We start from the raw sequence: 26,192 nt of genomic DNA on the forward strand, positions 1-26,192 counted from the left end.
TTACACCCCGGGTCTCCCTTAACCATTGGAAGAACATTATCTTCTTATCCATCCCAGTTTACTGATAAGACCTAGACTCTGAGCGCCTCAGTCCCTTGTCTAAGATCAGCTAGAAAGTGAATATGGTGCCAGCCCTCCATCTCAGGCTCTGTCCACAGCTTCACGTGTTCTCCGCCTCAGTTTCCCCATTTCTAACATTCTTCCGCCCCCCAACCCCCACCCCTTTCTGGGCTGGAGTGCTGACCAAAGAATGTGGGGTTGCACATGAATTGTCCTGTCCTTTATGCTAGGGGTCAGGGGAGGGTGCTAGATGGGAGCAGGAGGTAAGGGAGGGGTGGCCAGGGCTCCGGGAAGGATGGCGGAGGTGGCAGTTACGCATCTGACTCCTGAGAAAGCCCAGAGTGAGCTTCGCAGACCTTCCGGCAGCTTCTCTGAGGACTGCCGTGGAGCTTGTGGTCTGTCCTCTCCTCCCTCAGCGTGCCTCTTGGGAATACCCATCCCTCAGAACTGGCTTTCCAAGCGTCTACCCACTGCTGTTGGCCCCCAGATTTCTTTTTTTTTAATTACATTTTTCAAGTTTATTTATTTATTTTAAGAGAGCGAGAAGAGGAGGAGCAGAGAGAAAGGGAGAGAGAGAGAGAGAGAGAGAGAGAGAGTTCCAAGCAGGCTCTGCACAGTCAGCGGAGAGCCCAGCACGGGGCTTGAACTCACGATCAGTGAGGTCATGACCCGAGCCGAAATCAAGAGTAAGATGCTCAACCTGCTCAGCACCCTGGCGCCCCTGCCCCCAGACTTCTTAGGATGTCGTCTGATGCTTTGAAGAAGCTCTTCATCGGCTAAGTCCGAGAAGGGAGTCCCTGGTGTCTAAAGTCTGAACCTGACAGGGGGAGGGGGAGAAACTCTGGCGGGCCCCGTGCCCTCACAGGTTAGCCACATACCTTCTTGCCTCTGGCAAATGGGAAGATCTAAAGACTCAGCAAGGGAATCACTGACGTGATGTGATGTAGGTCTCCTGCACTTCTGTATTGCCCCAACTGGGGGAGCCGTGGGCCTTCATCATCTAAGTCAGTGACCTCCAGGAGCTGAGGGTGGTGAGTGTCATGAATCCTGCTAATTAAGCCAGTCCCTACTAGAAAGGAGCAGCGGTCCCGCCAGAACGTCTCCAGGGCTCACCTGGGAGACTCTCACTGCACTCGCTGTCCCTGATGGTCCCTGTGCAAATGGTGGCTTTGAAATAGCGGCTGTTGATCTGTCTGCCCCTCTAGGTGAATTACAAGAAAGGCTTTGAACTCTCCAAGGCACACTTCCATCTGCCATTGGACATGGTGACCCTGGTGCATGCCAGGAAGGCTCAGAGCCTGGCCAGCGACCAGGACTACAGACACCCGCTCCCCCAGTACACTTCCTTGGCCGAAGACCTGAGGCTCAGCTGTGCCAAGAGAGCTCACAAGTTGCAGAGCGAGGTAAGGGGACCTGGCCTCTCTCTCAGGGCTCTGTCCTCTCAGATTTGACCAGGAGGCAGTGACTCCAAGCTCCCGTTGGTGCCGCAGGGGATTCCGGAGGTGAGAAATCCCAAACCGGGGTCTTCTTGGGAAACACCGCCCCGTGCTCCTGCCCAGCACAGTTACACAGATCTAACGGCAACGGGAAATATCCACTGGTTCCAAACATGACGTTTTCACACATGATCTCATTTCAACCTCAAAATAACCCTGTATCAGTAGTCTTTACCCCATTTTAGAAATGACAGGGAGGCTCGAAGAAGTTAAAGAGAGAGCTTGCCCGAGACCCCACAACTGTCAGTGAGAAAGGGGGGCTGACACGTGAACTTAGATGGCGTCTGACCAGGATGCCCTCTGCTCACATGTTTTGCATGTTGAAGATTTGCTACCGGCACTGCCTTTGGCCTCAGGTCTGACCGGGGGGGGGGGGGGGGCTCTTCTTCATGCTTCATAAATTCCCAGGCTGCCCGTTTTCTGAGGGAGGCCATGCTCTGTTAGGAGAGGCTGGGGTCAGAGCGGACCCACTTCAGTCAGAGCGGACCCACTTCAGGTGTGGGGGAGGGCAGGGCATCCGGGCCCCAGCAGTCCTTCCTGGGTCCCCGCGACGAGTGGTGGAGACCTTCACGGGCCTCCCACGTGCGTGTCAAGCTCGAGCCACCTGTTTCCGGAAGCAGGTGGCCTGGGAGTATTGGGGAGCACCGAGGATTTCCTCACCCCCAAAGAGATCCCGGATGTCTCCCCTCCACAGGCCGCAGCGTCCTGTTTGGCATTCCCCCTGTTGCCTACCTTTCTAGGTTTCTGTGCTATGGGCTTTGCAAGTAACGGGCTGGGGTTGGAAAGCAAAACACCGCACAAAACCTGCATCCTGGTTCGACAGTGCCTGGAAGCAAAGGGACACTCAGATCTGGGTATCTGTCGTCTGTTCGGGTTTTCCGCCCGTGTACGGTGCTTACCGGCTGCCAGAAACTGTCAGGAACCCCAGAGCAGCTGGAGGACCGTGGAGCTGCCACGCTCAGCTCAGGGCCTGTGTGTCACTTGAGCGGAGCCCTCGCCTGCCCTGCCTCTCGCTGTGACAGCACTTGGAAGGCAGCAACGGCCGGGGGCGGGGGAGGGGGGGCACCTGGGTGGCTGCAGGGGAGCGAATTTGGGGACCCTTTAAACTGTCAGCCCGGATCACTCAGGTACACACACTCGCCCCTACCCACACAGACAGGCCTGTGCCAGATGATTCTGGATTCATTTATTAGTTCTTTCTTAACCCATGATTAATTAATGCCACCCTCTGCTGCTGGGTTTTGTTTTAGAAAGCCTATTAAACCGTCATTTCCACATTTGCCCCAAGACAACTGACTTTCCAAGCACAATCCACTCCAGCGTTTATGTCTTGATAGCCCCCATGAAGATAAAAACCTGCCTCACCTCCCTCCAAAGCTACGGAGACAGGTGACAGCAGAATCGTTTTTCTTTTGATCTACATTTTTGTTTCCCCCACAAACACTTACTGGGAGGCACCGTGTGTTTGCTGAGGATGCTCTGTCTGGAGACACTGGCTTGGCCGTGAGTTCTAATTACGACGTCAATATCTCGTGGGTCCTCCGGCTTCTCCTTGCTTCCTTGTTCTGTGAGTTTGGCTTTTCTGACTCCTTGTGTTGTCTCTTCTAGAATTTGTACCGGTCAGACCTGAACTTCATGCGAGGCGTTCCCTGTGTCATTCCAGGCACGTTAGAGATCGAAGGGAGAAAGAAGGCATCTGAACTCATCAGTGAGGTGACCGGGGACCCTGGAGGGCTGAGGGGTATCCGTCTTATTTCCACGGGAGAAATAAGCATTCAGCTTACTTCTTCCTGCTGAAGCCAGTTAGATGTTAACTGTTAACCGTGGCCGTTCACCGCATAACCTCTTCTGGGGCCTCTGTTCTGTTACGAGATCCTCCATTTAGACTGGATGTCATTTAAGACAGCTTTGCACATATCAAGCCAGTGCCTTATGAACACATAAGAATTATTCACTGACTCGTAAGATCTGCTTCCCTAGGGTCCCTTTGAAGAGTGGCCCTGTGGTACAATGACAAAAAGGCCGGCTTTGGAGACCAACAGATGGAGACTGAAATCCTAGGCCAGTGCTCATTTGCTGTGTGACCTCCAGCCTGTCACCTGCCCTCTCTGAGTCTCACCTTTGTAATCGGTTAAATGGGGGTACTCCTACCCCTCTCGTTTAGTTTTTATGAGGATTAGCGCTAATAGTCCAAGCAACTATGCTTCTCCGGTGGCTGGGAAATGGTTGTTAGAAGCTTGGTGATAATTTCATGGTAAAAATACAGAAGTCTAGAATTCTAAGCCCTTTGAGCTTCTGAGGAATCTTACTTACACCTGCAAGGGCTCTGGGACGTCCACTCACTGTAGATGCAAGGACAGGAGGGCATAACGGAGGGCACTGGAAGTATCAGGTGGGCTCACACATTGATTAGGAGCTCTGAGAAAACGGAGCTGGCCTCACTGTGGGAGTTCAGATTGAACTTTGCGCTTTACTTTTCCAGTGAAATCTCAAAAGAGAGTGGTTTCTGAACCTGGTGGGGCATCAGAATTGTCTTTGGAGCTTGAAAAAAAAATACAGATGCCTGGGCCCACTGACAGTTTAATGAATCCTGGTCTCCCAGGGCAGGGTGCAGGCAATCGGTATTTTTTTTTTTTTTTAAGCTGCACAGTTCTTTCTGGGACATTCCCAGAACCGAGGGGCTCTGGGTCTCCAGTGAACAAAGGTCGGGAGCAAACTGCAAATTTCAATAGTCACGTTCCCATTCATGGCAAAGGGCTAGATGTCCTCTCCTCTTCCTGTGGGTAAGCATCTGATTCAGTCCATCCTGTCCTCCTCTGCGTCTTCCTCCCTCTGAGCTCTGAGGTCACGAGAGCAGGTGTGTCGGACTGGATTCCGGGGAACAGACTAGCAGCCTTTGCAAAGTGAGATTTTATAACCAGTGCTTAGAGAGCTTCGTCTCCTTCTGGTTTGATGCCTAACAAGTCGTCTTCTTCCCTCAGAGTAAATACCGTCAGCATCCCCAGTCATTCAAGTACACAGCTGTGACAGACACCCCCAGCCTCCTTCATGCAAAACTCAGCAACCAGATTACCAATGAGGTAAAATCGGATGGCTTTGGAATGGCCTTTTTAAAAACTGCTAGCTTGTTAAAAATAACGTGTATTTGTGGGGTCGGGGCCGGGAAAAAGCACGCGTGTTTGCATGGGGGTTTGGAAAGAAAAGAACGTCACATATGGAATGTAAACATTTTCCAGAGGGAAGGAAGGCCTAGTTGGAAATCTGGTTCAGACTCTAGTCTTGCCCCTCAAGGGCAGTCACGGACCAGCAGGATATCCTGGGGGGCTTGTTAGAAGTGCCGAACCTCGGGCCCCACCCCTGACCCACTGAATGCACATGGTCCTTTAACGGGGTCCTCACGTGTTTCCTTGGCACATTAAAGTTTGAGAGTACTGGTCCGTCGTTCATCTGTTCTGTCTAGGAACATAATGGCTAACCGCACGTCCGTGGTCATTCTGATGATTATGCTCGGAAGGATGTGTGGTTATTCAGGGGTGCTGATGCAAGGCCGGTTACGTAGAATGCTGTTGGTCGGACCTCTGGAATTTCTGCCTCCTCCCTTACCTGCTGTTTGCTCACTTTATTTAAATATCCCTACCAGAGCGGCACACAGGGGAAGGGATCTTATTACATAAAATCAGTGGTCCAGCCCCTTTGGTTCTCCTTCTCGGTGGCTCTCTTGCAAGTTTGGAACAGAAATCGAGCTCGGCAGAGAATTAAATTTGGCATCGTCCTGAGTTTTTCAGATTTTCTTCCTGACTCTTTTAGAAGCCGGTCGAGATTTGGCTATTTATACAGTTAGGGTCCACTCTCCCCCAAGTCAAACAGTAAGGGGCAGCAGCGTAGGATAAGAATGTCCCCAAGAGCTTGGGTAGCAGCCATTCTCAATTTTAAATTCCTGTCCAGGCTTTCCTGCCTGCTGCGTGAGCTGGATGCTATGGGGTAACGCTGCCTCCTGTGATGACCTCTGGCCTCAGAGAACTCACCAGTCACAGAGCCATTTCTGATCACAAGAATAGGTGTTTTCATAACTGGCGGAGGCCATGCAGGGCGGCCTTGGTGGGAGTTTGCTCACGGAAGGAGCTGGGGCTTTAGGAAAGGATGCAGAACAGAGTTTGGGAACCCCCCCTTCCGCCAACCGGGGCTTCTCCCAAATCCCCCCCGGACCTTGGTATTTATCGTCTGTACACTATATCCTCAAGGGAAAAGTTTACAACGAGAAGAGCTTTGATAGCGTTCCTAAATGTGGTTTTCTTTCCTCAGCCTATTATTGGGCAAAGCGTAAGGAAGAAAAATTACCTTTTCTTTTACCCAACATAGGGTCTCAGAGTGCGGCTTCTGTAACAAAAGGCAGATTAACAAAAGAAAAGCATACCAGTTTATTTAACTCAAGTTTTACATGGTACGGGGGGGGGGGGGGGCCTTCATAAGGAAATGAAGACAGAAGAAACGGGTTAGACCTGAGCGTTTCAGTACAAGGTTCGATGAAGAGTAGAGAGTCACGGCAAAACGTGATGAGCTAAGAACAGGGGCACACTTAGCTCGGTCTGTTCGCTCAGATTCCTCTCTGCAGCCCTCCGTCTTCGGAGATACGGACGCCCATCGCCTCTGGGTGTGGGGAGGGCATCTCTCACAGGAGGGTCTTCTGACCTGCTTCAGGAGAGGGGAGAAGAAAGAGTCCTTCTGGCACCTGCTGTTTCCCAGCTTCCTTCAGCTTAAAGCATTCAGTACGCCAAGGTGCCATATTTTGGGGCGACCTGTCCCGAACCCCGTCAGAAGCAACTCGCAATGTCTTACATAGTCCTTTTATGTCACTCAATTTGACTCATGAAAGAACTGACTTTATTGAAAGAAAGATCTTCCCCCGGGCTGAAGGTGTATCTGTGACACAGCGAGTGGCCTTCCGCAAACCTATTTCTGCAAACCTATTTCCCGCTTGCCAGCGAGGGACCTGCAGCGTTGCAGAAGCACTGAGCGTTATCTCCTTGCTTGTTCTTCGTTCTTTTTCTACCCAGCGCCTCTATAAAGCAGCCGGGGACGAGGAGAGGCACCGGTACACAATGACCCTGGGTCTGCCTGAGTTCGCCCGAGCCAAAGCAAACGCGGCCAATCTGAGTGACGTAAGCCTTTCTTGACGTAAGCTGAGGTGCAGACGTGCTCCAAAGCCACGTCTGTCTGTGGCCGTGATGGGCTCTAACGGTGGCCCTTCTGGTGTTCCCAGAAACTTAAAAAATGTCTTTTAGATGCTCATGGTAAATGCATTTTTCCTCAAGTGTGGCGCATACATATGCGTCAGAGAGCATGCCAGTGTGTGTGCTAATGAGATTGTCTTTGCAAAAGAGAGCGCTTTTGCTGGTCAGAAATCGATTCTCGAACGCCCTACTACAAATGAAAGGGGTAGCCTTTGTTCGTTGGTTCGTGTAATTTTCTTTTTTTTTTTTTTAAAGAAGATCTACATGTGTTCCTACTGTAGGCCAAATACAAGGAGTCTTGGCGTAATCTCCGTGCTCAAGGCTACAAGCTGACGATAGACGCTCTTCCCTTCCAGGCTGCTCGCGTCTCTGGAGATATAGCCAGTGATGTGAGTTGAATGATATGACCTTCCATTTTGCCTAATTTCTGTTAACTTCTTGTAAAACAATGTCTACGGCTGATTTTCCTGAATTAAAGCAAATCTATCACCGTGTGAGACAGGATGTCACCTGCAGAATATATTAGTTAGGAATGAGACTCTTTGACGGAGGGAGGGAAAGAAAGGCTCCGTTAATCCGAAGCTAAACTCAGGCAAAGGTCTCCAGCAGGAAAGCGATTAGGATTTGTTTCTAATGGCGGGGTCTCGCCAGCGGTCCCCCCTGTAACGTGTGAGCCGCCTGCTTTCTGACTGCGCCTAGAATTCGACAGAGAACTCGTAAGAGAAATTGTAATACGACCGTAACGCATCTCCCTCTTGGCTCTCTGTAGTTTCACACGTTGGCGTTAGGATTGGCCAGCTGTGTTTCAGCCACTCTGTTGATAGCGTCCATAGCTTTGGGACATGAAGGTGACTTTCTCTTTCCCACAAACAAATCACAGAAAACGTGGACTTCAAATAAATGGATCCTGTCTTTTGGGTTTAATGTTTTGCCAAGTACAAACGGTTAAAGCACGAGTTTCTCTTTTACCTTTTTTGATAAATTCCTTTTGGCCATAGGACACACATAAGGGGAGTGGGGCCCTTCCTTTGGTCCTGAGGATATGGTTTTAATTAGGTAGGAAGAATGGAGCGATGTTTTAATTGTTCATCCCCCGGGGAGGAAGCATGCTCTCATGCCACCCTCACTGTGGTTTTTCTTATAATCATCACCTCCTAGTGGAAGAGTGGGTGAGTTTTCTAGGGTCGGCAGTGAAAACATGCAGGTGGGATTTAAGCAGGCCGAAGGCCGGCCCCTGACTGCAGTCTTCCCTTCCAGTTTCTCTACCGACATGACTTTGTGAAGGAGCGAGGTAGGCTGATCGGGACCCGGAGCGTGAGCGAGGACCCCCGGCTCCGGCACTGCTGGCGGGTGGGCCAGCTGCAGAGCGAGCTTCAGTACAGGCGGGGGGCGGCGGGCAGCCGAGCCCAGTGTCACCTGCCCATGGACATGGTGCACCTGGTCCACGCCAGGAAGGCCCAGGCCCTAGCCAGCGATCACGACTACAGGACATGGTGCCACGAGTTCACGGCGCTGCCTGAGGACCTGAAGATGTCCTGGGCCAAGAGAGCTCACGCCCTGCAGAGTGAGGTAGGGGGCCTTCGGGCTGCACGCCAGCCCCTGACCTTCCTCCCCCCCGCCTAGGCTGGATGTAAATCTCTGCTTCTTCCTTTGCCTTTCGGTACCCCCCCCCCCCCCCCCGCCAAAGCTAAAACTTGCTGGGTCTGTGTCGGGCCATCTAGGTTGGAATCATTCGGTTGTTTGATAACTGTTTCTTGAGTACCTACTGCACCGTTCCAGGCCCTGGGGATTACCATGGTCAACAGAAAAGTCAAAAACTGCTGCTTTCCCGGGGCTTCCATGATCTGGGAGGGAGAAGGACTGTGATAAGTAGGACACGTGGTACATCGGGTGGACACACGTGGTGGAGACACACAGAGCAGGGAAGGGGGGTAGGTGGGTGGACCTGCGTGTGTGCAAATTAAAACGGAGGGCGGGGTCAGGGCACTGAAAAGGCAACATTTGAGCAAAGACCAAAGTTGAGGGAAGGAGATACCACTCCAGCCGACAGAATAGCAAGTCCAAAGGCCAAGGCCCTGAGCGGGAGGAGCCCCAGCCTATTTGAGGCCAGCACAAAGGAAGTGGGTGAGCGAGGAGGATGTGGTCTGGAGCGGGGGTCCGAGAGAGAGTAGGGGCTGGACGGTATGCAGTGGGGGGGGAAGCTCATGCCTGGCAAACAGTGATCCAGCCACAGCTGACGCTGTCTGCCTGCCTGCCTGAGTGTCCCTCTTGCCACGTGCTGCGAGGTGGGGACAGTCATGACTCCTCTTACACAGATGAGGTCACTGGGAGATGCCCAGGCAGGACTGACCCCAGAACCCATCATCTTACCCATCTTGCTCTCGAGGAGCGAGCTCCTTGCAGGGGAGTCAGGCTTCCTACAACCCAAGTGTGGACACCGAGACCCAGAAAAGAGAGGTCCTCACCCAGGCCAGGGCACCAGCCCCTCCCATACGTGCTGACATCAGTTCCATCCTCCTTCTAGGCCTCATTGTCTCCCGCTGGGACAAGGTAGCAATGATAATGTGGGCGTGGTCAGTGGCAGGCACTGAACCACGTGAACTTGTACGTGTTGTCTCTCTCAGCCCTAGGAGGAAGGAGCTCTCGTACCAGGTTTTCTCAACTCCAGCACCTCAGATGTTCTGGGCTGGGTGATCCTCCGTGGTGGGGCCCGTCTGGTGCATGGTGGCCTCTACCCACTAGATGCCATGGCACTGCCCTCCCCCCCGGTGTGACAGTCAGAATGTCTTGAAATATCGCCAAATGTACGTGGGGGGCAAAACTGCCCCCAGTTGAGAACCCAGTTCTCAGTTTAGGACTGGCCTGTATGAAACCTCGCATGGCGCCCGGTGCATAGAAATGTGCCAGGAATTTTAGGGCAACGAGCTCTCTTGAGTGTAGTTACACGGCACAGACAGAATATTATAAACACATAATTGGTGATTAATTCGGACTCCGTGATGTCATGATTCACTGGTCACCTAATTATTCATCGCAGTTCACTGGAATGGCAGTTATCCCAGTCAGGTCGAGTGTGGGGCAGGGGGAGGTCATCGGGCCCCACACAGGGGATGTAGTTACTAAGGGGCCAGCCCGAGTTCCATTAGGAAGGCCTTCCACCTGCTAGATGGCTGTCCTGCCATCTCCAAGAATGGTGCATGGCATGACCATCTTGTCAATGGTCTATTCCTGGGGGGAAGAGGAACCTCCAGGGCAGATACAGAGACCATCCGGGAGAGGTGAGGGGAGCCGAGCCGGGAGCCCCAAGACACTCGTGGGAAGCCCCACTTTGTCACCCACTGACTCCGTGTCCTGGAACTTTCACTTTGCTTTCTAGGCCTCTGTCCCTCCAACAGAGAAGCAAAGAGGTTTGACCAGTGACCTCAGATCTCAGGGTTCACGGGTAGATGTTTTTAAGATGGTGGCATCAGTATCATGTCAGATTTTTATTTCACGTTTATTTACTTATTTTAAGAGGGGGAGGGGCAGAGAAAGAGAGAGAGTGAGTGCATTTCAAGCAGTTTCCATGCTGTCAGCACAGAGCCCGACCTGGGACTCTGTCTCACAAACCCTGAGATCATGACCTGAGCTGAAATCAAGAGTTGGATGCTTAACCGACTAAGCCACCCAGATTGCCCTCAGATTTTTACTTTACTAAGTGAGGAAAAAAAACCTAAACATTATTTCAAGCTACCATTTATATCACAGTTTTTTTTTTTTTTCTGAAAAGAAAGGATATTTTAATGCTAAAAAATGTAGGAAAAACAATCTAAAAAGCAAAGGACTTTCCAAGAGATGGTAGCTGGCATTCTTACACACTTTATGAAATAGGATATGTATTAAAATTTGGAATGCTGAGAAGCTATGGCTTAATTTTTTTAAATCACCGTATGATGTTTCATGCATCGCTTAAAACTTCATCGCTTTAAACTTCTTTCATCGCTTTAAACTTCAAGTTTGTTCATTTGGTGGGGGGCGGGTAGATGGCAAGAGTACAGAGGACACCTCGTAATGTTGAGCTGGTTCTGAGGCTTCAGTTTTCTTGTGGTCGTTATTGAACATCTAGTTTCATGTAGTTACGTTGTATAGAAAAAGAAACAAAGGCTCCTTGTGTGTTGACTCAGTTCCGCTCAGTCTGGGGGAGGAACAGTAGCCCCCAGCCTCCGGCTGCTTCTCCTGCCCTCTCCTACCCAGGCCAGAAAGAAAGCTGTGGGTCGGGCCAGAGGGAGCCAAGAGGTGCTCTCCCCCAGGACGAAGGTCTCAGGCCACAGTTGCTCAAGCCATGCTTGCCTCGGGACATGTATGAGATACACGCTGTGCCCAGGCAGTGCTCTACAGTGAATGGCCATGATCTTGTGCAGGGGCTGCAGGGAGTCCTGAAGAGCACCTTCAGGGACTGTCAAGGGGACAGCCCTGACCCCACCCTTTACGGCTGCATGACCTCAGGTAGACTCTGTAAGCTCCGTGAGCCTCAGTTTCTCCATCAGAAACAACAATAACATTAGCTACAACGTTTGGAACGTTTATTCTGGACCAGGCATTTGTTTAAATGGTTTGCACCAACTATCTCATTTAGTATCTAGGTGCATACTGGTATTCCTCTCGTTTTTACAGATGTGGCAGCTAAGGCACCTGTAATCTTAAATAACTTGCCCAGGGTCGCAGGCTGGCAGGGGAATGGCTTGCTCCAGACCCTACAGCAAGGAGCAGAGCAGGGCTCTTGTGTCCAGACTCCTAGTTCAGTGCTCTTTGGCTCCCCCACGTGGCTGGATTAGGACCCCAGGTGCTCCGACTCCTAAGGGTTCCTTCAATGACCGCCTGCGTGGTACACCAAGTGGACAGCCGCCGGTGCCTCTTCTGAGAATCTGAGCAGTCAGTCGAACACCAAAATCGTTCTGCGCATGGGCATAAGAACCCCTCCTTTGAAGGATGCCATGAACAATGCATGAAATAATGAGTCTAAAGCAAACCACACCCTGTGCAAGAGAGTGGTTATAAAGGGTCCCATTAATACGACAAATACACCTTCCCACTGGCCGCCTCCTGGGTGCAGTTGTTTACATCGTTGGAAATCGGGGACCCAGTTGCAGCCGGTGCTGCAAAATGGGGGTGCCGGGAAACCCCACGTACGAATCCGAAGGTGGCTTCCAGGCAAGGGAAAACAGCAAGACTGCCATTTGGGGAAGCCAGATGCAGTTGGGCAGCGTGCGAGGCTCTCTTATTATCTTAGAATCCTTCTTTAAAACCATCTTTGGGTAGCTGATTCTTCTCAACTCCCCTCTCTCTCCCCCTCTTTCATCGTGAAGTCTGGGGCAGGCGTGTTGTTTTTAGGGTCTGCGTGAATAGTCCAACCTGGGCTGGGAGCTGAAATATCAATAGACGATCCATTTATAAGAGAGTCTGAGGCGCAGTCAGATCTTTGGGGAACCTGCATCTTGCTTTCTGACTTACCTGCGATTGTACTGTTCAGCTCAACAAAAGGCAAGTTGAAAGAGTGTTCCCCACTTCATCTTGCGTATGAAAGGAGCGAGACCCGGCTGTGAAGAGGTCCTGTCGGATTATTCTCTCTAACTTAGAAATTTATCCAATTTTCTCTGTTCTTTATCAGAGTGGAAGGCAAAAGCTTTGCCGGTGTAGACCGAAAGATCGTGGTATAAAAAGCAATCTTACTGACATGGGGTTTTGAAGCCTGCTCCTGAACCTGAGTGATGCCTCCCTTCACCAGTTAGAAAGCAGAGTGGAATTTGCACGGGGGCATTAACCAGCAGACAGTAGATCAGAAACGGACCCTCTTTGAGACCAGCTGTGAGGGACGCTGTGAATCCTGAAATGAAAAGGAACTAAAAAGGCCGAGAGGCTGGTTTCTGGAGTGATGTTTTGCGTTACAGCAGAGCTTGTATCTAAATTAGAGAAACGCTATCAACTTCGTTTAGATCCAAATTTTAGATTTCCTTAGAGGGTCTTTTTCCACCTTTAAAAAATGCCTAATTTCCATAAAGAGAAGAAGAAAAGCGTTCATGTGACTGTCTCATCCTAGATAATGGTGGGCAGGTGGAGGGATGGTACTAAGACCTAATAATGTTTTAGGAGACTCCTGATCAGACTCATTGTCCTCCAGCACCACTTAAACTATTTTGTCCCAGGGATGCTGCTGTAGTTCCAATCTTCTGAGTCCTTAAAATGAAAAAAAGGGTGATAAAGCCCAGCCCGTTTTCACATTATCAGCAAATCCTGGGGAACGGTGGCAGGGGGAGGGAAACGTAGGCACAAAAAGATTAAATTGGCTCCCATGCTGTAGGCCGGTTGTATCTAAGCTTGTGCCCTTCTTAGGGTCCTGCTGTAATTGTCCCCGTGCCCTCCTGCCCCCCCGGCCCCCCAAACCACCACGAGACAAAAACAGATCCAACACATAGAGCAGCTTTTGCTCCTGAGGACCCTCAGGCGTTCTCATGAGCACAGAAGGGTCGTTACCACCTTCAGCTGTCACAGAGAGAAACTGAGTCACATTGGTAAAGTGATTTGCTCCGAGTCACGGCAGGTTTGACCCAGAGCTCAAAGCCCTTTCATCGCCTGGAGGTGGGCAAAACTGTTCTATGTAGGCAGGCAGGCAGGCAGGCAGTCATCTCACTACCAGAAGGAAACAAAATAATCCAGGCAGATGCCTGGGCTTGGGTGTAGATCTCCACTCTTCCTTCAAGCGATCATTTGCATCCATTACCTTGGCTTCTAACCGTGCCAGTTCACAGGTGGGGTCTTCTTGTATCTTAGGCACGATCCATTATTTAATTCCTGGCAGAGTGCACGAACTCACGTGGTTGGACTTAATGATGTGCAGACACACTCCGAATGAAGATGTTGACACGTCATGACGAAGCATTATTACAAATCAAAGATCTAGGAATGCCCCGACAGTCTCAGACACTCTCTTGGTAAAAGCCAATGATTTTCTTCCCGCAGTTTCGCTACAAGTCAGACCTGATGGGCATGAAGGGGACGGGATGGTTGACGCTGAGTTCCCCGCAGCTAGAGTGTGCAAAGAAGGCTGGAGAACTCATCAGCGAGGTACCACTAACCCGACCCTATCATACATGCAACCTATAGCATTCACTTTCTGCTGCAGAGGAAACCTGCTTACAGGGTGGAGATCCCAAGAGGGCCCCGTGGCCACTGGACGCCCAGTGTTTTTCTTGGCCTTTTGCAACCCAGTGGCAGGACTGAACAAGATCTCCCTCCACATGAATTCACTTGCTGGGGAGTTAAAGGCATGTTCCCAACTGGGCAGTGAGAGACAGATGATGTGCTAGAAGATTCTCAGTAGGCACATTAGGTAGTCACGAGCTAAGCTGGCCCGTTGTTTTCATGGGGACACAGAACTTGCCCTTCCATCTCCTGAGTTTACTCAGAGAGCCCAGTGTCTGGGGCTTATCTGATTTCAGAAGGTGTTACGCATTGCACGGGGAATGGTTACCTTAACCCAACTCCCCACCGTACTGGTGGCCTGGAGATTCTTGCCCTGGGGCCCCCTTGAGGGTGGCACTGCCTTCTTCCATTTCTTAGTAATAGACCTTACTGGGACCCTGCTGATGCTGAATTCTCCCCTCTACTGAATTCCTTTATTGTGATGAGCCAGGCTATTGTGCAGCTTCCTCTCTCTCTCTCTCTCTCTCTCTCTCTCTCTTGGGAGAGTAAATACTGGTAAAATGTTCCTTATCACAGGGGCCGCTTGGACCTCTTGTATACCCCTGTGAGCTACCCGCCAAGAAGAGAGACTTGTTTTCCAGTAGTGTCATTGGCCCATTTGGTACTGAGCAGGTGGTGTGGTGAAGCTGCATGCTGAAAAATGCATGGTGCTCACCGGTTTTATGGGAACCTGTGCCTTTTTCTTACAGACTAAATACCGTAAGAAACCAGACAGTATCAAGTTCACCACGGTGGTTGACTCCCCAGACCTGGTTCACGCCAAGAACAGCTACCTGCATTGCAACGAGGTGGGCATCTTCCATCACTCGTCCTAGGTGCCCCCTAGTGGGTAGTGTGCCGCCCAGTACTCAGTGCTTCAGAGGATGGGCTTGGGACAGCTGTGAGCACAGACCTTCTGTCTACTGCCTGGGTGGTCGAGGGCCAGTTACTTCTCTCTTCTAACCTCCGCTCCCTTATTGGAAAGGACGGCACTGAGAGCACCGTTTCATAAGATGAAGTGAACTGAGGGTTAAATAAATAAATGTATGTGACACTTTTAGCAAGTGTCTGGAACATAGTGAGTCCTCAATAAGTGTCCCCTATTATGGCGTGTTCGCAGTCATAACAATACTAAGTATTATTGGTGATCTTTTCGTCAACATTAGAGAGATTCGTCTCAATTATCGATAGATGGTGATGGAATTAAAGGCTGAACGTAACCCAGTTAGAAAAAAAGAACAACCACGTTAAAAGCTTCTTTCTGCTTTTACTCCGTATGATTTAACCTCATTTCTTCTCTCCTGTATTTATTTCGGAGTATAGGAAGTTAAATATTTTTTCTCTGAAATTGTCAAGGGATTTGATTTTGCACAGAGAAAGCTGACCCCTCATCACACAGAGTCTAAATGTTGTGCCGAAACATTCGTGTTGGCGAAGTCCAAGATGAATTTGGAAAAGGATCAGAATACTGTATTTTCCTCTCTAAAAGTAGATGAGGCTCAATCCCTTCCTAAAATTGTTTGCAACTCTTAGATCAGTGCTCTAAAAATAGGAACTAAGAGAGAGCTCGAGTTTTAAAATTGTGTCTTCCTGGGACCCAGGTAGACTATGAAAACTTTAATTTTCTGGAAACATCTTAAGGCATTTCATGGTAAAAAAAAAAAAAAAGACTTGTTAGCCTTTGTGTCTTTTTATTATTATTCACGTCAAACAGGAAGGGCATTAAGGCATCTCGTTACAAGTAGAAACCTTGAACAATGCTCAGTTGCAAAGATTCTCAAAATACCCACACACCTTATACTGTTGTAAAACACGCGGGCGTAGCAAATACCCACACACCTTATACTGTTGTAAAACACGCGGGCGTAGCCAACCAGGATACTGGTTTGGGGCCCATTTGGAGCAGATCTTGATGGATATTTTAAACAGGGTCTATTTAAAACCAGCCGGTCCCACCCGACTCTGGGCACACGGGCCCCTATGGTCAGCCGGTGGGTTCTGGGTTCTGGCGGGAGGCCCTCCACGTGCTGGGCTGGGTTCTGCCCCCGCAATAGTGGGCACTCGGTGGGAGGGGCAGGAAGGGGGTCCACCTGTTCTCCGCCTGTCACTTCGGCCGGTGCAGTTCTGCACTTACCGTGAGCCTGTCTTACCCACAGCGCCTGTACAGGGCGGGCGACGCAGAGTCCCTGCACAGATACACCCCGATCCCCGACCACCCCGATTTCACCAGAGCCCGCCTCAACGCGCAGTGCCTGAGTGACGTAAGTGAAGCAGCCGTTCATGTGGTGTGTAAGTGTATTTGTAAACGTATCCATACCCGAGCTGGATGTTACTAGTTGGGGAAGAAAAAGTCCCAGGAGGGAGGACCTGGGACGGGACGAACACGGGACCGAGAGTGAGACAGACCACGTGTGCGACTCGGAGCCACCTTCCTCGCCGGGCCTCAGTTTCCTCAACTGCAAAATGGGTTGGAGCCGGGCGAACCGATGCCTGCGGTTCCTCCCAGCTCGGAAATTCTGGTTCCGGGCACGACTGCAAAGACCTCAGTCATGCGCTCTCCTGGCCCTGGCAGGGGCAGACGCTTGCTCTGTCTCTTTCCCGGACACGTGTCCTCGGCCCTTCGGAGCAGGGTGACTTTGGAGACGCCGTGGCACTTTCTCACCACACAGTTTGGAAAGACGCTGCGGTTGCCGCCCATTGGGCACAAACACAGTCTCCTTTGTGCGTGAGGCGGTGGCCTTCAACACTTCCGTGTCCCTTAGATGTGTGCCCTTTGCGTGCATAACCAAGATGCTGTTTCCTAAACCCAGGCTTGTTGTTAGCAGGGGTCGGAGGCCCCCGGTTGTAATAGAATAGGCAGCCGCTCGGCCAGCAGAGCTGTGATCCTGGGATAACAGGTAGCCAGGCAGCAGAATCAAAAGACGCCGTCAGATCAGAATAACACAGGCTGAGTGTGTCGGCCTGGGGCAGCGCGGGGCCTCCCAGAGTCCGGCCATTCTTCCCTCCCTGGCCCGGCCATTGTGTCCTGGGGCTCCGCGCAGATCAACAGCTGCTACCGTGCACCCCAGAGGTGGCCGCCTCGCAGGGGTTGGCGAGAGGCGCCTTCTAGTTAGCGTGTGTATTAGTTTGTTGCGTTTGTAAAGCCCTGTGGGATCCCACGCGGTGAATGCGACGGGGCTTTGTAAATATGAGTTATTATGACCATTTGATGCTTTTGAGGGATGTGCGAGCGATAATTTTAGAACGGCAGCTCTGGTGGGCTGACCTCCATCTGGGGAAGCGGGACCTCCCCCTCAGCAGAGCTCGGACAAAACAGCCATCGCATTAATGCTTCAAGGATGCGAGAAGGCCAGGCCTCCGTTTGACGAACTATTGGAGGCCCATTGCCCCGAAAAACTGGGATAAGACTGCCGGTCCGTTTGGGGGCCAGCTTAAGGAGGACGGCCGCCCCGGGCCGGTGACGGCGCATCTTCCGGCTCACAAGGGACGCCAGTCTGTAGAGTCCCAGAGCTGAAATTAGCCGCCGGGGCATGCGGATATGGAGAACTCATGAACCTCTTTTGAAAGAGCACTTCTTCGGGGGCGTGTAGAATGCACACAATTGGATCAAGTGCTCTGTGAGGAAGATGTGGAGGGAAAGTGACCTTCCTGGGCAAAGAAAGCCATTGAGATGTGTAAGGCAGCCGAAATAACTAAAAATCAAATGACTCTAATGTGTGAGGATGAGGACAAAACTGTGCCCACTGTGATAAAGAAGAGAAACGCCCAGGGTTCCAAATCAAAGCGCCTACGGAATGTAAAGGCTCCCAGTGGCAAGGCAGAAACCTCAACAGAATAAAAAAACTCAGGGAGGAAGTGATGACAATCAAGCAAATAGTATACAGGGAGAAGGGGGGCAGGAGAAAGGGAGCAGGCGTCTTGGGGAGAACCCCAATTTGGGCCACACTGGCTCGTTGGCCCTCGGCTGCAGAGACCCGGAAGCGGGGGCGCATCCGACACCACCGTGGGGTGACGTGGGAGTTTGAGGCGGAGTGAAGCTTGATGTCCCTACCCAGCCCAGATCTGGTGCGGAGGCCCTCTTTTAGGAAGGCGCCAACCGTCACCTTCCCAGGGGACGCTAAGAGTTGGGACTCTGTGTGCTGGGCCGCCATATTAGGGAGCATAATGCTAAAGGCGACGGTGGGTCTGTCGTTATCTGAACGCTCCTCCCCTTGTATGTATCCCTCGGTCACGCCTCCTAAACTCAGTGGCGACCCAGGAAATGGAATCCTTTGGGTCCTGTCTGTGACCCATCGATTAGGTGATTGCCCCAATGGTTATGGGCTCTGTATTTCTAGGCCCTTGAACGCAGTAGGTATTTGGCTCGTGGTTGGCAGCGTTGGGTGTTGGAGGTGGAGGCCGTGATGAAGGTGAAGGTGATGGATGGTGGTTCCTAAAAGCGCGGAGCTCGGCCGTGCCTGGCTCAGCCTCCATGGGCCCCTCTGGTTCCGGGCCCAGGTGTGCAGCTGTGTGAGGCACTTTGCTTTTTATCTGCCATCCCCGCTTTGCTTAATCTCCTCAATCCCCTGTAGAACAGAGCCTCAGGCTTGACCTCTATTTCCAAGTGACAAAAGTAAGGTTCTTAAAGGGCCTTCTGACCCGCTGGGGCTCTTGGAAAGAGTGAGCCACAGACACGGTCTGGGGCCGTCACTTTGTCGTCTGCTGCTGATGTGCCTCGCCTGCTGTCTCCCTTCTCTGTGGCTGAATAAAGGACAGCCCTCCACTGGGATCTCCAGATGGTTCCTTTCATTGAGCCATTCCCTTATCTTGAAAAAAAAAATTATTAGCTACATGAAGGCATGGGAGATTTTGATGCTCTATCGGTTATGTGGGTCTACCTGAGGACTAAGAGGGTGTGATTACAGACTCCTGGAGGGTGTGTGAGAACAGCTTCAAAAGGGGAAAAATGAAAGAGGAAGATGTGAAATAACATGGGTCAGGAACTCGGTCAGGTTCTTGGCAATCAATTTAATGCAGGTGAAGGCTCTTCCCTCGGTGCATCCTCATGGGGTGCATATGGGACACAGCCCGCTTCATCGCGATGGGGTGACGTGGCTTTGGGAGCTGCCGAGGGGCCCCCGGGAAGTCTTTGGAGCTAACAAACCCATGGGTGCCGGGACCTAAGGAATAGTACTTTCCGCGTATCTGAAGAAACAGAGTTCTCGAACTTTGAGTTCTGTTGTTTGGAAGCTGCAAACCTGAGGCACTGAAAGCGAATGCAAACACAGGAAGGAGTGGGGCAGGGGCCCCTCGTACCAACAGGATGTAGCAAATGAGCCGGACTCGCTGAGCCCAGACCCGCCAGGGCAGGGCCTGATGAGCAAGCCAGGGGCTTAGAGCTGCGGCCCTTCGTGGCCAGTCCCACCAGGCTCAGAGCTGGGGAGGTCCTTGGGGTGGATGCGGGGCTGTGGCTCTGTCCTTGGGCCCCTGCAAGGGCGAGGGTGTGTGTTTAGGAACTGACAACATGCCAGATACGGAGTTCTCACTCCCTGCTCGTTCACTTCTTTGTTTTCGCCATCTAGAAAGCCTACAGAAACTCTTGGGAACAGACGCGGGCTGTCGGCTATGACTTCAGGCTGGAAGCCATTCCATTCCAGACTGCCCGGGCGTCCAGAGAGATCGCCAGTGACGTAAGACCTCAGGCTCTGTCTCCCTCTGTCACTGAGAGTTTTGACTGGTTTTCCCAGTTCTGTTAAAACGAAAACCACCAGGAACCAAAACTGAACAAATATTTCCAATGAAATTAAAAATAGGTCTTATCTCCCAGAATCTTAGCTAGAAGTTTTAAGTTGGGGAGGGTCGTTTTCCCACTTTCTCTCTCTTAAGAGTGACACTCTTATTATTTTTTAACTTTTTAAGTTTATTTATTTATTTTGAGAGAGAGAGAGGCACATGGGAGGGGCAGAGAGAAAGGGAGAGAGAGAATCCCAGGCAGGCTGTGCACTGTCACAGTGCGGATGTCAAGAGTCAGTCGCTTAACTGACTGAGCACCCAGGCGCCCCAAGAGAGACACTATTTTTTTAATGTTTATTTTTGAGAGAGAGAGAGAGAGAGACAGCGTGCAAAAGAGGGAGGCGCAGAGAGAGGGGGAGACATAGAATCTGAAGCAGGCTCCAGCTGTCAGCACAGAGCCCGACGCAGGGCTCGAACCCACAAACCACGAGATCATGACCTGAGCTAAAGTCAGACGCTTAGCAGACTGAGCCACCCAGACACTCTCAGGAGAGACACTCTTAAAACTTGTGTATGTACCGAGAGGTCAATCAACATGTGATTGATGTGTTGATCCACATAAAAGCACTTTTAGCTGAAGTGCAGTGTGACAGGGTAGAAAGAGATTGAGCTTTCCACCTCAACTCATCTGAGTTAAAGTCCGGGCTCAGTCATTTAGGACTCAGCTGTGTGGTGTTGGGCAAGTTGCTCACATTCTGTGGAGGCAGATTTCTACATCTATGAGCAAGGGGTATAATTTTTATCTCCTAGGACTGTTGTAGGAGTGAAAACAAAATAGTTCAGAGTGTCATGCAAATAACAGGTGTTCAAAACATGGCAGCCATTGTTATGGAAGAGGAAGTCATCATTGACTGGATCATTGATCACGAACAGCTTGTCTCTGCCCACAATAAGTACAGAAACCAAGGGCAAGCATTTAGAAACATTTGCAGCAACTAGCTATGGTGACAGCCAAGCATGTGCCCGGTGGACTTATCTTGAGCAGGGCAGGGGCCGCATTGGGTGTCGTCACACGCACAAGGCACCCCACTGCAGGTGCGGTAGAACCACATCTGGGACCTTGACAGATTGGCAATTTAAAAAGCAAGACGAGGGGCGCCTGGGTGGCTCAGTCAGTTAAGCGGCCGACTTCGGCTCAGGTCATGATCTCACGGTCTGTGAGTTCGAGCCCCGCGTCGGGCTCTGTGCTGACGGCTCAGAGCCTGGAGCCTGTTTCGGATTCTGTGTCTCCCTCTCTCTCTGACCCTCCCCTGTTCATGCTCTGTCTCTCTCTATCTCAAAAATGAATAAACGTTAAAAAAAAAATTTTTTAAAAATAAATAAAAAGCAAGACGAAATGAATCTGGCCCTTCACTATAGATGGTTTGAGGGGCCCGGGTCCCTGCAAACTGGAAAGAATCAAGGGAAGAGTGGCTGCTGACAGAGTGGGCGCGTTTCTCTTCCTGTTGGGTTCATTACGGCGGCAGTAACACCCAGAGCCGCCACTCGGTGGGCGTGAACCTGTGCCAGACGCGAAGCTTAGCCCCCAGCTCGTTGAATCCCGTCAGTGTCCCGTGGGGCGGAGGTTCAGTCTCCCATTTTATCAGGTGGGGAAACTGAGGCTCAGAGGGACTCAGTCACTGGCCCGAGGCCACAGAGCTAGAAGGTAGCAGCGGGGGAGAGAGATCCCAGGTGTACCTGAATCCGAAGCTGCGCCCTTCCCCCATCCTTGAACTTCCTGCTGAGACCCCGGTGGGCTGGCGGGGGAGGGGAGGCAGGCACCCACGACCCCCCTCTGCTCCTCTGACCTGCAGTTCCGGTATAAAGAGGCCTTCCTGAGAGACCGGGGCCAGCAGATTGGGTACCGCAGCGTCCAGGACGACCCAAGGATGAGGCATTTCCTCAACGTCGGCAAACTCCAGAGTGACAACGAGTACAAGAAGGACTTCGCCAAGAGTCGATCTCAGTTCCACAGCCGCCCAGACCAGCCCGGCCTCCTCCAGGCCAGGAGGAGCCAGCAGCTGGCCAGCGACGTGTGCTACAGGCAGCCCCTGCCCCAGCCCACCTGCGACCCCGAGCAGCTGGGCCTGAAGCACGCGCAGAAGGCCCACCAGCTGCAAAGCGATGTGAGCTGCACCCCGCCACCCCCCCCCCCCCCCCGCCCGGCCGAGACCCTTCCTCCTGTGCCTTGGCCTCTCATTCCACATGTGGAATTCTCCACTCTGTGGCCAGATCACCCCCAAACCCTGCTGACCTATTCCTCTTGCTTCCCTCCTTCCCCCGAAAGGTCAAGTACAAATCAGACTTGAACCTGACCAGAGGTATCGGCTGGACCCCTCCCGGCTCCTACAAAGTGGAGATGGCCCGGCGCGCGGCAGAACTGGCCAAGGCGAGGGGCCTGGGTCTCCGGGGGGCTGACGTGAGTAGCAAGCTCCAGACCCACCCCGGCTGGCACGGCCGTGGGGAAAGGCAAACTCGTTGTTTCTTTTCAAACTTTATTTTTGGCCAAAGGTCAGCCGGCTCTAAAGAAGTGTGAAATGCAGCTCGAGCAAGGCGCCTAATTTCATGGGTCTGAGATGACCAGGCGGATGACACCCGGGTTAAACTTCCTGCAGGGTTTTCTCTGAAGTCACAGCCATTAGTTCTGCGGAGACAAACCTACCGGGGCTACATCAATCCCGGGCCACGGAAGCCCAGGCTGTGCTGACTGCTTGCTCGTTACATTTGCAGAAAGGGTCAGGGACTCGCTGGCTGCAACAGTCCGGGTTTTGAACCCTGCTTTGTTCAGAAGAAAGACACCACGTCTAAATGAGAGATTGGCTTTGCTTCGCTCTCCTTCTTGCCTCAAGGATCATTTTTCTTGGGGAGGGTGGAGGAGGGGAAGGGCAGGGGAGGGAGAACGTTTTAAATGCTCCGGGGGCATCTTAGGCAGCTCGCGTGTGGGAGCGGGGCGGAAGCTTCGTTCGGACTCAGGGAGGTATGTTTGATTCCTGCAGGAGGAACCAGAGGCTGTGGAGCCCGCGGATAATCAGAGGGGGGACGTGAACCCAGACGCCATGGAGATTCTGCACGTCAAAAGGAGGAGGGGTCTGCCCTTGTGAGCACGCGGCATCCACCCAGGATTCTTGGGAGAGCGGCTGGGGAGGAATTGTGCCCACCAGAGACATGCTTCTGTTCCAGCAAGCCAAAAAAAAAAAAACAAAAAACAAAAAAACATGACACACCAGCCCATTCCCTGAGCCGCTTTACTTAACGACTCTTAGAAAGCTACGGAGAATGTCGTATTCTCGGTCCTCCGGGTCATCCTGGAAGGGGGTGACCCGTTCTGCTGTGTACTTTGGGTGTCTGACATGAGGAATAAAGACGTAAAGGTGACTTCCAGTGGCTCTGGTCATTCTTTAATCCCACATTTGCAAATGTCCGAGGTAAAGGCAGTCTGTGGTTTTCTAGAAGGTACCATCGTTTGAAGGGAAGCAAACAAAATACAGGTTGCGTTGCTTCTGGCATATCTTGGCCCAGGATGCGCCAGGCTGGGCGGCCGTTGTCTCTGTGTAGGGCGCAGACTCTTGGCTGTATGGCCTCCCAGGGACGCCCAGGGTGTCCGTGCTGCCCATGAGGGTGTGCCTTGTCTGGGTGCTAAGGAGAATGGGCTCTCAGGTTAAGAAGACACCTTAGAAGCTAGTCTCCCTTTGGATGGTGGCTTTGATCCAATTTAGGAATTTGGTCACTAGGGTGTAGACTCCTGGCTTCTTCCCACATTCCAGGCCCCAGCTCACTATCCCATAGACATAGTAGGTGCCATTCTTCTCACAGGTCAGAGGGCCTCCGGAGTCACCCTAAGGGAAGAGACACGCGAGTTCAGCTTTGTGAATCAGAGCACTTTCAGAGACACCCCCACCTTCCATGAGGAGATGCCAGGGGGTGCGGTCACCCCGGTGGGTTTCCCTGGAGAGTGCTGGCAGGGACCCTCCTATGCCTTATATGACCCAGAGTTCTGAAGGGAGAGATGTGAACGCCAACACATGTCCCTGAGTTCATGAGGGGTTGGCAGATGAGCCACGGGGCTGGGCCACATGCCTTGGTCACACCCCCACGTCCATGCTCTTACTCATGACCCATAGTCACACAGTGAATTCTCAGGGGCCCTCAACTTCTCATTCCTGCAGGGGCCTCGGTAGGGAGCAGTGCCCTGTTTGGCCAGAGCTCTTGAAGGGACCCGAAGGGGCCACGCACAGGGTGGGGAGGACAGGGCTTAGAAATAGCATGGCCCACATGTTCGACACGGTCTGTGGGGTTAGATCTTCCGGGTTCCAGACCAGGCTTTGGACAGCCAACTGGGCCTCAGTTTCTCACATTGCAAACTTGGGGAGAGCAACCGACCATCCCCCACCCGCCCTGGCTCTTGCACGGGTTAATGTTTGTAAAGCACCTGGAACGGTGCCTGGCTCATACTGAGCCCCCAGTTAAATTAGCAGGAGGAGCATGGAGAGAAAACATAGCTCTCAACGCGTATCTCCACTTAACACACGGCAACCGATAGGATCTTCAGTGGCTAAAGCTCTTCGGATCTTAGCCACATCTTCGGATTTGACGTAGACGTGATTTCCATATTATAGACGAGGCACCCGAGACCGGGGAATTATTTCGGTGTAATGAACTGAATGTTTGTGTCCCCCCCCCCCCGCCCCCGCCCAAATTCATATGTTGAAGCCTAATTCCCCAATGTGATGGTCTTAGGGGGCGGGGCCTTTGGGAGGAGATAGGCAGAAGATTCTAAATTTGGTTGTGCCTCGGAGTCTAGGAAGGACGTCTCCTGTGAGATGTGACCCCTGGGGAGTGTCAGGCAGGCCCTAGGTTGGCTGTTGCTACAGAGGAGCCACTCAGCCACTTAGTTTGCTAGGCCTAAATCCCCCTCCCCTTCTCTATGTCTCTCTCTCTCTCTCTCTCTCTCTCTCTCTCTCTCTCTCTTTTCTCTCTCACACACACACACAAAGCCTAATAATTAGTTAATATTATCATGAGTTCTCTGGGCCTGTCATCTTTCTCCTTCTAGCCACTGGTCTTTTGGATAGTTCTGTACTGGGATTTTCAGACATGCTGCCCCGTTCTGAGGCCAGAAGCACCATTTTCACATTGAAACACAGCGAAGCAAATTCCTGCTCTGCCCGCTCACCACCCAGATCGTTTCTCTGCGCATCTGTAAAATGAAGACGATGACAGCTCCTTCACCAGTGTCACGCCTGCCGGTTACTGTGCTCAATCATCCTGGATGGATGTGGATTCCGACTTGCCAGAGGACAGGTAAGCCTGCCTGTGCCTTAGCTTTATGGCAGGTGGACCTCTGAAACTGCCTCCCAGCCCTGGGCTCTTGGTCTGGCCTCTGTGCCCGGTGTATGTTCCCGGCCCACGTCTCCCTCCCCAAGTGCCATTTGGAGTCTCTGACCTGGCAGGAGTCTTTTCCAGGCTTCTGAAGGTTTCCTGCACAAATCATGCTGTTGTCGATCATGTGGTCATAGAGTCGGTGGGAGTTGCACAAAGTGCTGGCAATCAGCTTGACCTTGGCATCCAGGAGCTGGCGGGACCCTTCCCCTGTGGGACAGAGAAAAGAGATTGCCACTGTGGGGACCCGGGTGACACCTGCCTCACCAGAAGCTAGCACTGATAAAAAGAGGGCCGCAGCTCTGAACTCAGAAAGGAAGGTTTTTCCGGGAGATGGGCAGAAGAGCTTCATGTTTTAAGGATGGGGACCTTTGCCCCCGGCCTTCACTGTGGTTTTATAGACCCTCATTGCTTTGCTTATCACAATGCAGCAGAATCATTTATTCCCTCTTCTGTCTGCCCGGCTAGACCATCGGATCAGAAGGGCAGGGATAGTGGCTTAAGCCATTTTTTAAAACTTCCTAGCAGAGGGCTGGTACACAGTAGATTCGTAATGATGGACCAAGTGCCCGGTTGCTCCTCTAGATGACCCACTTCCCAGAGTAGACATTTCTTTTCCCGAGGATCCTCTGTTCTGCTCGGTCTGCTCTGGTCAGCACAGTGATATCGAAAGGTTTAGGTGCAGGACAATGAAGATCCCTACAAAGATCAGTCTCTGGCTACCCCCAGATCTGGTTAACCAGAAGCCTTCGTTCCCAAAAGCCTTCTGACAAATTTGTGTATTACACTACCTTTTCTTCACGAATACAGGTCTTTTTAAAGTGTTTCTTGCTTTCCGTCATTAAGGACAAGATTTGGAGGGAAGAGAAATCTATTTTGAGTATTTGAGAAAGACTTGAAATACACTTCAGAATTTCATATGTTAGGGAATATAATCTTGTCGGTACATGAGGAAATTAATCCTGTGGTTACTTTTTTTAAAAAGACCACATTGGGGCGGCTGGGTGGCTTGGTCGATTGGGCGTCCGACTTCGGCTCAGGTCATGATCTCGCGGTC

At 51.7% G+C, this 26,192-nt stretch overlaps 2 protein-coding genes across 10 annotated transcripts in view; one reads left to right on the forward strand and one right to left on the reverse strand.

The window, feature by feature from the left end:
* LOC115527124 (nebulin related anchoring protein) overlaps nt 1–22,961 on the forward strand; it is a 70,696-nt gene extending 47,735 nt beyond the window's left edge. For all 8 annotated transcript variants that reach the window (XM_030334540.1, XM_030334545.1, XM_030334546.1 and 5 more), the window contains 13 exons: nt 1,266–1,463; nt 3,165–3,269; nt 4,538–4,636; nt 6,611–6,715; nt 7,069–7,176; nt 8,045–8,356; nt 13,784–13,888; nt 14,716–14,814; nt 16,162–16,266; nt 19,567–19,674; nt 21,571–21,882; nt 22,044–22,175; nt 22,753–22,961. In XM_030334540.1, the coding sequence (XP_030190400.1) occupies nt 1,266–1,463; nt 3,165–3,269; nt 4,538–4,636; nt 6,611–6,715; nt 7,069–7,176; nt 8,045–8,356; nt 13,784–13,888; nt 14,716–14,814; nt 16,162–16,266; nt 19,567–19,674; nt 21,571–21,882; nt 22,044–22,175; nt 22,753–22,857 (1,893 nt within the window). In that variant the 3' untranslated portion in view covers nt 22,858–22,961. The remainder of the gene's footprint in view (nt 1–1,265; nt 1,464–3,164; nt 3,270–4,537; nt 4,637–6,610; nt 6,716–7,068; nt 7,177–8,044; nt 8,357–13,783; nt 13,889–14,715; nt 14,815–16,161; nt 16,267–19,566; nt 19,675–21,570; nt 21,883–22,043; nt 22,176–22,752) is intronic.
* A 111-nt stretch (nt 22,962–23,072) lies between these two features.
* The window catches only part of HABP2 (hyaluronan binding protein 2), a 33,158-nt gene continuing 30,038 nt past the window's right edge, over nt 23,073–26,192 (reverse strand). For both annotated transcript variants that reach the window (XM_030334549.1, XM_030334548.1), the window contains 2 exons: nt 25,200–25,345; nt 23,073–23,592 (listed from right to left, as the gene is read on the reverse strand). In XM_030334549.1, coding sequence (XP_030190409.1) covers nt 23,428–23,592; nt 25,200–25,345 — 311 coding nt within the window. In that variant the 3' untranslated portion in view covers nt 23,073–23,427. The remainder of the gene's footprint in view (nt 23,593–25,199; nt 25,346–26,192) is intronic.

This window comes from Lynx canadensis, chromosome D2 (assembly GCF_007474595.2).
Source record: "Lynx canadensis isolate LIC74 chromosome D2, mLynCan4.pri.v2, whole genome shotgun sequence".
NCBI classification, from domain to species: Eukaryota; Metazoa; Chordata; class Mammalia; order Carnivora; family Felidae; genus Lynx; species Lynx canadensis.